This window comes from Charadrius vociferus, unplaced genomic scaffold (genome assembly GCF_000708025.1).
Source record: "Charadrius vociferus isolate BGI_N301 unplaced genomic scaffold, ASM70802v2 scaffold163, whole genome shotgun sequence".
Lineage (NCBI taxonomy): Eukaryota > Metazoa > Chordata > Aves > Charadriiformes > Charadriidae > Charadrius > Charadrius vociferus.
Window position 1 is genome coordinate 14,634,770 of NW_009648332.1, and position 11,500 is coordinate 14,646,269.

The 11,500-nt window shown below is 41.8% G+C and overlaps 1 protein-coding gene across 1 annotated transcript in view; it reads right to left on the bottom strand.

Moving 5' to 3' along the window:
* Positions 1-429: 429 nt before the first annotated feature.
* The window catches only part of TGFBR3 (transforming growth factor, beta receptor III), a 103,987-nt gene continuing 92,916 nt past the window's right edge, over positions 430-11,500 (bottom strand). Inside the window, exons 14-16 of the mRNA XM_009884737.1 lie at positions 9,484-9,519; positions 7,318-7,425; positions 430-1,349 (exon numbers count right to left, since the gene is read on the bottom strand). Coding sequence (XP_009883039.1) covers positions 1,231-1,349; positions 7,318-7,425; positions 9,484-9,519 — 263 coding nt within the window. The 3' untranslated portion in view covers positions 430-1,230. The remainder of the gene's footprint in view (positions 1,350-7,317; positions 7,426-9,483; positions 9,520-11,500) is intronic.

The window sequence follows — 11,500 nt, forward strand, 5'->3', positions numbered from 1 at the left end:
CTTTGGGACGATCGAATTGCGGTGTTCATGTAACTGTTTGACACAAACAACTGCACAACTACCTTAAGCCAAGAGCTTCATTTTGATAGGCAGTATTCTGCACAAACAATAGGCTGCACTGTACATTCTTTGTGCCCTCACAACCATCTTTTATTTCAAAGGGAATTTGGGCTAAAGGATCAGAACCAAACCACTTTTTTAGTCTCCGTATCTACCTATTATAAACTGAAGAGACAGTTGTTTTTTTCTCTTCTATATAAAAATGCATTATGTATTTTATCTATGGAAGGAACACTGAATTAATTTCCCAATTGTTAAAAGTGATAAGTTAGGCTCTGTATACTTACGTACACATCTATTTGCATTAAAATATTGCCATTAAAGGTACACACATCTATGTTAGTGCACAAGAACATAATTTGTCTTAACGTTTGTGTGTGCCTGTATTTGGTATAGTAGATTAAAAAAAAAAAAAAATCTCTTAAAGAGCTTTGGCCCAGAGAACAAGAAAGGGAATGTTAGAGTGTGCTCTTCTCCAACTAGCAAATCAATGCATATTAAAACAAAAATACCTGGAACAAACCTGAAGCTGCAAACACAACAAGAAAGCAAATGAGATGCTGTAGCTGTAAGCTTAACAAAAAAAATAGGTTACTCAAAAGTGGCTAAACACAGGTGAAGTAATAAAATGTTATTAGCCAAAGAGATCTGACCTTGAGGCTTTCTTGCTAAGACAAATAGATCCTTTGACCTAAGATCAGCTTTGTTCTGCTTATCTTGTTGAATTCCCTTAATGAATACCTTGTGTCAATGAGAAGGTATAGAAAAAAAGGGAAAGAAAAAGTCGTATAGACAAAGCAGCATTTTTTCCAAACTGGCATAGATTTCACATTGAGGGCCCACGGACCCCTAGAACAGGTTGCAGTACTGTAAAATTAGTAGCTTTGTCACATGTTGCATAACATGCTATAGAAGATCCAACAGGCTGTGTTCACCCATGCATTGTGTGCACCTATACACACACACAGTGGCTTCCCCAAAAGAAAATCAGTCTTTTTTTTTTTTTTTTTCCTGTAAAAAAACCCCTCCCCTTTTTTTTTGTTGTTGTTGTTTTTTTTTTCCCCAAAAGCAACCAAACCAATCCTTGTAACTGTAAAAAGCTGGTGTCCACACACAGTCCTTTGAACCTCTGCACTCCTATGTCGCTCCTCAAGCGCGCTCCCCCCGGAGTTAGGTTGCACTGCTGCTGGAACAGGGGGTGCTCTGGGTGCTGCCAATGCTGTGCGCTGCACTGCTGTTCTCGGAGGCTGGCGGGGACGTAGGGACCTGCTGTCTTCCCGCTGTTTCCCCTGAGGGAAAGGGGAGAGAAAAAGGGAGGGTTGGGAGAAGGGAAGTTGAAAACGTTAGTTGTCATAGAAAACAATAATCCATTCCTTCCCAATCTTTGTTTTCTGGCGGTTTGTATTTCCACGCAATGAATATCGTGGGTGACAGACCTCAAACAGAGTACTGTTGAAAATGTGACTAGACACATGGGGAAAACAACACTGCTGTTTTCTTAAGTGTTTTAAAAGCAGTTGATGGAAACTGCCAAGACAGATAATGTCCATCTTCTGTTGTCAGCTGTCACTCAAATGGGTCCTGTTACATGACTCAGACCACTTTATAGCTTTGTTGTTTCATGGAAAAAGACCAATGAAGTGTAGGCTTTCATTTTAATGCCAGTTTATAGAGTAGCATATTTACTAAAAGTGGACCTGAAGACAATGTTCTTCAGTCAGCTGGATACCACATATCCTGAGACATGGCCAGTTTTCTTCGCATAGCAAAACAACAGGCCACCCTGCAAGCTTGACTTGATTTACTCTGAATATAACATGCAGGAAGCTCCCCTATAGCTACCACAGTATGTATAGCACTTATAACCTCTAGTGGGAACAAGTCTCACCATTTCTTGTTAATTGTTTGCTGACAATAAATTAAAAGCCCTTTGTTATTTGGATTGCCAAATCAAGCACTAGGAGCTAAAGCCAGATTTATGGCTCCTGATAAAACCTCGTTTTTTGTCTACCCTCCTCACGCCCTTTCTGCACCTGTGTCTGGGCTCCTATGGAAAAAATCTAGCTCTCAGCTAGCATGGAAATAAAAATTACACCATTATGGGAATGCACAAAAGATCATAATGAGGCCTAGTAGGAAACCGTAACTGTGGCACTTTTTAAGTTACAGTGCTCCAATCTGCAACCTTAGTAATATTACAAAATAGTCTCTTCAAAACAGATGGCAAGACCAAGTTTATATGCTGTGCACTGTAGCTGCCCCCTCCCTCAAGCTCATGTCTCAGGACGTAAACCCATGATCTCAGGAGGGTAATATGGACAGAACGCTGCGGCTTGAGCTGCAGACCGACCGTGGCAGCCAGCACCAGCACGGCTGCTTTCCCAGCAAAGGAGCAAGACGGAAATGTTTTGCCGGATCATGGGCAGAAACAACTGGGAAAAATCAAAGACTGGTACATCTCCTGCCTCGTGAGTTTATAGTGACGCAGATCTCCTGCTTCACGTTGCCCTAGGTTATCCGAAACCTTATGCCATGGGCCAGGTCTGCAGAGTCCAGTTTTTCTTCCCTGCTCAGGATTCAGTAGCACTCCCCGTTCCCCAGCGATTGCTTCAGTGACAGGTTGAAGGCCGGAGGCACAGCCTGCATCCAGAGGGTTACAGAGCCGGGACGAGCCAGCTTCCTCCCACAGGAGCTGCTCTGGCACATCCCCATGCCCTGTGCGCTGCTGCCCAGCTGCCAGAGCCCCGAGCTCCTCCGGAATGCGGCCGCGGAGGAAGTGTGCCTTTAACGCTTTCTGTCTCGGGCCAGAAAACGTCCTTCTGCAGGCTGCTCACTATTCCGAGGTCTGCTGCAAACAAGGGAGGTCTGAGGATTTCTCACAGCAGAGGTTGCAAGTGCTCTTTGTAATGGAAACCAGCGGGTTCGCTGCTAGCTCATGCCACAGCTGTAAGTGCATGTAAAGCCCCACAATGCACAGCTCTTGCCTTACACCCCACTGGTTTAGGAATGGGGAGGAAAGAAAGGACGGGACAGGACAGAAAAACAACAAACTAAACCACTAAACATCACCCAGGAGGCCAATGAAATGTTTAAAAAGAGAGTCAGGATCTCACTCTTGAATTCAACACTAAGTCCAGTCATTTAGTGAGCACATTTCGACTTTGCTTTTCCCATTGCGAGAAATCACTACATAAATCATATACGAGCGGCAGATTTCTGCTCATGGGCATCAGGGCAGAATCTACCCCCAGTCATCTGCAAACAAAATGTGTTTCAGCTCTAAGTTGCATTGGAAACAGCTTTGCAGCCCATCAGAATAAACTGTATAAAAATCAATGTCTCTGTCATGGTGCTGTAAAAGCTTTCATAAGCCTTGTTTGGATGTTTTTCCCTCCCTGCTTGCTCCCTTCTCCTCCAGTTGTTTGTGTACACGTCTTCCTTCCTTTTGTACTACGGGAGATATTTATAAAGGCAGTGATAAGCAAACTCCCTTTCACTAAAACAAAACAACTGAACACAAACATCAGAAGACAGCAAGCCGGCCGACCCTACCCGCAGCAGCACCAGGAGAAGCCGCTGCGGCCGCGCAGAGGGACGGCAGCCACCCCGCTCCCCCAGCCGGGCCCCCGGCCGCCCGCCCGCTCTCCTTCCAGCTCCGCTGTCACCCATTTTACAAACCACATGATTGCACACAGCTTTGCGTCAGCCTCGGCATGTCAATACAATCCGTATGCGTTTAACCATAAATTCATTTATAAGCTAAACACATGTTGTTTTTATTTTATGGCAAAGTGACAGGCGCAGTGCCGGAGTCCCTGTGCGAGCCCAACAGCTCGCTCTACTCCTCCCGCCTCCTCTGGAAAGCATCTTCGGAGGCACCTTCCCTTCAGTTTGGGATGGGAGCCCCCTGCTCTCCGCTGTAATTCAGTTGCCTCTGCAGCATCTCATTTCTAGAGCATGACCAGCAGCTCTGATATACCACAATCTCTTGTGGAAGAGTAACAAATTCTCAATGTCCTGAACGAAAAAGATCCAAATCCCGGTGACGATATGAACACAGTCTTGCAGCTACATTTGGACTGGCTGATTTTTCCTACATTTTATTTTCTCAACACCTAGCTAATCTGTAGCGAAGTATTTTTTAAAGAATATTCATGAAAAGGATGTAAAGAAATGTAAGTTATTACTGAAGGAGCATTCCCCATCTGTCTTTTTCATGTAAACAGCTTCATGTATCTCATGTTACCGAACCAGAACTGCTCCAAATGGACATGTCTCATCTATTGACAGTAAACAAGCTTTTACCCATCTGAATGCGACAGCGTGCTCTTTATTATTCACACTTAGGAAAGCTGCCAGTTGTACTCCCTGTCCAGGAAGTCTGAATGTTTGCTTTTCTATCTCCGTTTGCCAAATATAATTGGTTGCTATGTCAGTTTATTTTAAATCAGATCCCATAAAAAAGGGAGAGGTGGGGGAGGAGGGACGCTTTTAACTTCTCAGATTTTGGAACATTTTATCCTGTTAACTTCCAGCACTGCCTGGAGAAGAAGGAAAGCACGCTTTCTAAGAGAATGAAGCCACTGATATTCTCTGTAACACAGCATTCACTTTACTTGGTTTAGAAGCCTCGTTAGCTAATCAGACTTGCGCATGTCCCTTCCTAAACATAGTCAATTATCCCTACAAAGGCAGATATTTACATGCTTAAATTTTGAAGGGGTTCTGCATCTACATACACCACAGGATCTTTCCTTCTTTGTAAGCTTCCTAGGTAAATTGGGTGAATTGTAGCAAATGTCTGCTACTTTCTCTTTGTTCTTGGGTCCCCTCCAGGCAGAACCAACACCACTGTGGAAAGCTTTCAGCCACCTTTAACTGACTGAAGAAAGGATCAAAAGTACAGAGTCCTTTGCAGAAAAGTTGGCTAAAATTCCTCCTCCGTTGCCATAATCTTAACTTCCCCCCTCCTCTTCCTCTACTACCTGTGTATCTTAGGTCATCTGTACTCCATGTTGAATTGTTTCAGAGAATCTAGAGCATTTTAAAGCACATTCATCACCAGCAGTAGCTTTTGTCCATGCTCTGAGTATCACCGAAACAGTTTTAGAACGAACTCATATTTTCCAATCTTTGGTGTAAATCATGTGTTAGAAACTCCGTGCTACTTGCAACAAAAGATGAGATTTCAGAACACAATGCAGCAGTATATGAATTCTCTAATGGCAAAAGACAGCCGCTCCGTAGATGAAATTTAGATTATCTTCTTTTTTTTCTGCTTCTTATTTTAATAAAAGTCTGCAGTGAGCTCTAAAATGTTTCCACTGCAGCTGGATTATCTTGTCTGCCACAGCAGTTGTCCTCTACGAGACTGTACCTGCCAGAGCCTTCACTGTACTCTGCTGCAAGTTGTGCTTTGTAGATACAAGATACTACGCACAGAAAAGTCATGTGCACAGGAACATAGGGTTACTTTCACAATCCTTTGAAAATCTGAACCAGATAACTTCATAGATATTATTTACCATTTCTGTGATTCTCTGATCTGGTGAGCTACAATGTCCCGTTCCTTTCTTTTCTTCTCATTTATTACTTTTTGTCTGGCCTTTTTCTCTACTTATTTTCATCTCTCAAACACAGAGCCAGAGCAGCTGCCCTCTCCACTACTTATGCATGGTCACTAAGACTGATGCACTTTGTTAATATAATTCTTTTAATGGGATTGGTCCAAGTCCTATTACTGCTGAAGGATTTATCATGTTGGCTTCCCAGTGTTCCTTGACTACTGACAAAAAACATGTGTCTATAGATGGTTCTGTATATGAACAGACATTGAACTTCCACAAATGGAGGACCAACGATATTAATTTAACAATTGTTTTAATTTTCTGTTAATAAAGGCTACCTATCTGGAAATTACCTTCTCAACTTACACATTTATGCATTGAAATTGCACTTACTTTTCTTCCACAACGTTTCAGTAGTATATGCGGCAGAATTATACTATTTATGTGTATTATCACAACCTTTAAATTTTCCACATTTGCCTCAATTCCAAACAAGCTTCATACACAGCTGATGCACTGAGAAGTATTAAACTGCTTATACAAAGTTGTTGTACTGCCAACTGGAAAAAAACCCACAGGATTTTTTTCCAAATTAACATAAGCTCATGGGTCATAATATTTACAGAAGCTCTGACCTGACAGGGCCGGATTCTCACTCCTAAATAGCTTCTATGAGGTTTTAGATGCTGAAAAAACCCTGCAGTGTGCTATGGGAGAATTCCAGTGCTCCAGAGCTGCACAGGTTTGGAGTAATTGACCTCACATTCTCCCCATCTCCCAGATATCTTGGCAGGGTCTGGTGAGGTCAAAAGTGGAAGTAGCTGGGAGTCCAGCATGCTGTAGGGATCCTGAGATATCCCGTAATCCACAAGCAGCCAAGGTCAGATGCTGCAAATCAAGGCCCCATCAGTGTCCAGGCTTTGTCTGTACCACCTTGCAGATTACATGCAACAGAAAGCTCCCAAAACTCCCTCTTCTTCCAGTACAGTATTGCATGTCTGCTAATGTAGTTTAGTACGGGAAAAAATTCTGAGGAGATACTGAAAAATTATGCATGCATAATGGCTGCACCATCTCCTCCGAAGTACAGAGGAATAAATAATTGCGGCAAAAATTCTATGTAATCAAGGCCCAAGAAACATTTTCAAGTCTAGTTCTATTCGGAGTATGTCTATGCAAATAAAGCATTCTCTTAGCCATTTGGCCCACTCCTTGTGCTGATCACATCACATTCCCAGTCACATCTGCCTGATTTAGTAAGTGCAAAAAATTTTGAAAAAGGGAATATGGGAACCAAAAGGGATCCATTAACTGAAATGTTAACTAAACTTGAAATACAGGGATGCTACTAATGATAATGCACAAGCCAGGAATACTCAGCTTTACTCATGTCCCAGGTGCATTTTCAAGATCTGCGTTTAAAATTATTTTAGCAAATTTTAAATCATGTTCATAACACGTAACACCTCCCTTTAGGGAAGGGCGGGTATCAATCTGCTGATATGCACCAACTGGCTCATGGGAGAAGCTGCTGGAAAACACCCTAATAAGAACAGAGAGGAAGAATGAAAGTCCAGGATAGCCATTGCTGGCCCCCCTCCCCTTTCCTCCCACCTTGCAAGAGTTCAGCCCACAGCACAGTTCCTGCAGCGTGATCTGCACTGAGGTCTGTAACAGCCCTCATACTCACCTGTGTGAGAGTAGATAAACCAGAGTGCTCCTGTTAGCAGGGCTCCAATTACAAATGCCGCAAAGGCAATGCCCACAACAGTCAGCGTGTCCAGACCGTAGAACACAGCTGCAAGTTAAACACACATAACAAGGACTTTTTATTTTCAGTAGCAAATCCCGTTTCACAAAAATTCACCCTTACACTTTCACGGAGAAGTTTTTTAAAAATTCATAGTTAATTAAGCACCATTTTAAGGAACTGACTAGCAGATTTGCATCAAGGAAATAAAAGTGATGCTCTCAGAGGGTGGCTTCAGTCCAACCAACTGTTCCACATCACAAAGCAAAACCCGAGCTCAGCACACCCAAATCTGGAAAACATTGCAAAAACTAAGCATTTTCAGTTGGCTGTTAATAACTTGCTTGCAATTAAATATCCATTTATCTTAAAAATGTGTTCTAAAAAGGCTGAGGTTTTTTTGCAAAAGGTGCTTTTCATTTAAATACCCTAACATTCAAGCAAACTTTCCCCTACATCTCCTGCAAGTTCAGTTTGAAATCTAGGTGGAGAACGGAACTGCTGTTAAGAGGGAAGAGATGCCAGCAAAAAGTCAGCGAAAACATAAATAGAAACAATTGTTTTTCACATTTGGCAATGCTTTCAATAACTGAAATTAATTCCAGAACACAAAAATAGAACCACACACACACACGCAAATCATTTTCTAGGGGAGAGGCCCTTTTGCAGTACCATTTCAAGGGTAACAGCATCTGGTTCCTGGATGTATTGCCCCCCAGTGTTAACCATGCAAACAGAGAAACTTTCGGCTTTTGTGTTTTCCTTTTTGGTGATTAGAAATACTTCAAAAAATAATGACTACTCTTTTAGCAATCATTTGGGGAAATTTCTTCTTACAAAATCGCTTTCTAGTTTCAGTATTTTTAATGTCTCCCAGTGCATAAAATGGCTTAGGCCTGTGAATAACATTTTACTGACTATGCTGGCCAGGAAATGAACTGACTGGATCTTTTCAGTAGTATCCTTCAGTGGAATTTCAGTTCTCAAAACACAACCAACACCCTTACTTTACATGTTCCTGCATCCAGCAGATGTCCCTATGGACATCCCCCAGCCCAACAGCTCCTGAGATCCTCAGGGCCATTCCCCGTTTACAAATGTCTTCTCCAGCAGTTCCTGTTGGCAGGGACCTTCAGGACCCGTTTCTGGGTGCCTGCGACTAAGTTTGCATATACAGCACCTGACAGCAGCTTAGAAGGTTTTTCTCCCATTTCTTCTATGAGAATATTTCTGATTCCTTTGGCCACATCTGGTCATTTTAAATGCAAACAGAACAGACTCTCTGAAACCCAACTGTTTTTCCCACAAGACACCAGCCAGTGTCCTCTCTTCTTAGAAGAAAAATTGAGGGAGAGGAGAAAGTCACATGGAAGGTGAAATGGCAGAAGCATAATTCCTTATTCCCCTTGCTATTCTGAGCAAATTCAGTGCCAAAGACATAGGGACAGGAGCAGAGGAAAAAACCCTTCTTTGCACTTCCTCCTCTAATCTTCCCTTTTCTCCCTTCATTCTTGTTTTTGGCTACAAACAATCTTCGCCTTCCTGTTCATTATTGTCTTCTAGCACTGCTTCTCTCCTTTTCTTCCCTTCCTGGGTCAGTAATTGACCCTGGTTAATTCACTACGCCAAGACAACAGAAAATAAAGAAAGAAATTAATCTGTACCGAGTGAGTGATCTCATCTACTGCATGACCTGTAAATGCTGGTGCCAGAGTAACTAGGGATGTGGCCAGCTGCAGTGCAGGGTAGGAGCGAGGCTTGGAGTAGGACACAGGAGCTCCGTAAGATGGCATTGCTGCTGAAACCCTGGTATGGGGAAGCAGTGGACTCAGCAGAGAAGGGGGAAATAACACACATGCACACCAGCAAATGAACTTGCTAAGGCTGAGACTCTCAATGGTGTTCTCCCAAATCTGATTTTTCACATGCGCAAGAGGTCACTAAATGCTGATGGGAATCTCTCTATCAGCAATACAGTCAGAATTCTGTTCTGCCTCAGAATTTAACTCATACACTCAGAAAGCTTGCAGAAATTTTCTTCATTGATCTAATACTTTCTAGACAAAAGTTTAAGGCTTAAAAGAGACTGGTTTAAGAGTTACTTACGTGGCTGTCTCACATTTGGCTTTGGAAGGGAAGGATCTAATTCAAAAAAAACAAAACAAAAACCACAGAACATTAATCAGACGGAGTTCCACATACAGCCTACAAACTATGTAAGCAACCATCAGGATCTGAACTGACAGAAAGACATTAATTGTAATTTTTACAAACCAGGAACTTCAGGAAAAACGGCCTGAATTCAATAACCTTGCTCAGCTCAGAAAAATTCTATTCATACATTGATCACTCCTCAGAGGAACATATCTACGGTATAGTTCACGCAGCATATATTTTGCTGGCAAGTACACTGCAACCTTTCCCACCCAAGATGTCATCAGGTCTGAACCGCAGTAACCCCAGTTATCCCAATCTAGAGCTCTTAAAGAGCATGGTCTGCAAGGGTGGTTTTAGGGTGACTACACTCATCTAACTATTCATTAATCACCAACATGAGATACCAGCGTACTAAAGGACAAATAAAAAAAAAAAAAAAGAAAGAAAGAAAATCAAACACTGGCAATCATCTCTAAAGAAAAGTCAGTATTATAGCATGATATACACTGCTTTGTCCAAATTGCATGACTGTATGTTGATTCACACATTTTCCTGAGTCGTACTTGGTATTCTGTCTTAGAAGTTGAGTGGTTCTTCTGTTTTGCTTTTTAATTGTATATAGGAAATAAAAGATCATGGCTGTTATATCAAAGCTATTATTCTTGGCAAGAATATCAAATATCATCAGCAGCAGCAGCACGTAACAGAAAGAGACAAGTAAACATATGTCAAAAAATGAAGAATCTTCCCTTCTTTTCCATAACTGGCTTCTCTTACCTTTCTCCAAGAATGTCACCTCAAGCAGAAGAGCCAGAGATTCTGGCTTCAGACCTGAGGACCTGTTTGGTTAGCTGCAGTTTGCTTCTGGATTGCCCAGTAACCTAGGGATCTCATTTAAATTCTGGCCTATCTGAGTGTGTTCAGTACAACAGCTGTAAAAGGATTTGATAAGACAGTGTCCCAATACCTGCTTTTGTATCTTTAGCAACTGAAAAAAAAAGAAGTTTAATTGCTATGTAAATACAGCGGCTCAAAAATACTGAAAATAAATTTATTTATTCATTTAAAGTATTCTTAAACCAAGACTATGCTTCTAACTTCTCAAAACCCAAATGGCAGCACTAAACTGCGAGCAATATCCTATAAAATCATTAGGGTCTGAGACTCACGTGCCTACAATATCCAAAAAAGCATTTTATTAAAGTGCATTATGGTCACTTGTTCTAACACATGAGTACCTCTTCCAGATCCTCTTGGCAGGATGGTAGGAAACAGGTGGAACAGTAGTAGGAAACAGGTGAGAACACAGAGAGGTGTGCGTGGGGTGGTGTGTGTGTGCATGCACAAAGAAGCTGAAAAGTCGTCAAGCACACTTAATAGCAAAAGCATAACTGAATGTAAGATTTGTGAGGAGGGCTGGACTGAAACCAAGGAGCACAGAACAGTACAAACATGGGTAAAGGCACTATCAGATTGTCCAAACACTCCACTAGCATATTCCAAGTGCCAAGAAAATGCCTTCTGAGCTGAGGGGAGAATGAATTTTCCATGCTCATTCTGTCATTGGCCTCTCTACAGAGAATATGAAGTCTGCTAATTAATGATAGGCTGTGTAGCCCATTATCAATTCTCCCCAGTATACAGTTCTTACATGTATTTTAATGTGGTTTGCTCAGAGCAACACAGAAGCAGTGGGAATCCTTGAGGTCCAGGAAAAGCACCTAATTTAAAAACATCAGCAGCCAGCCTTTAGAAATGATTTTCTACACATTTGTAGGACAGTGACACTTGTTAGCTGCTCGCTTGAACCCTTTTCTATGACCTTATTTCCTTTTGCTGTAGAAATAATAATCTAAAGTTTCTACACTTAGCAAAAATCTGAACAATGGGATTGGTAGATTATTTCAACAAAAGAACATGTATTTCCTAGCATTTAAATGGCCATCCATATGCCTTTCATTGAAGT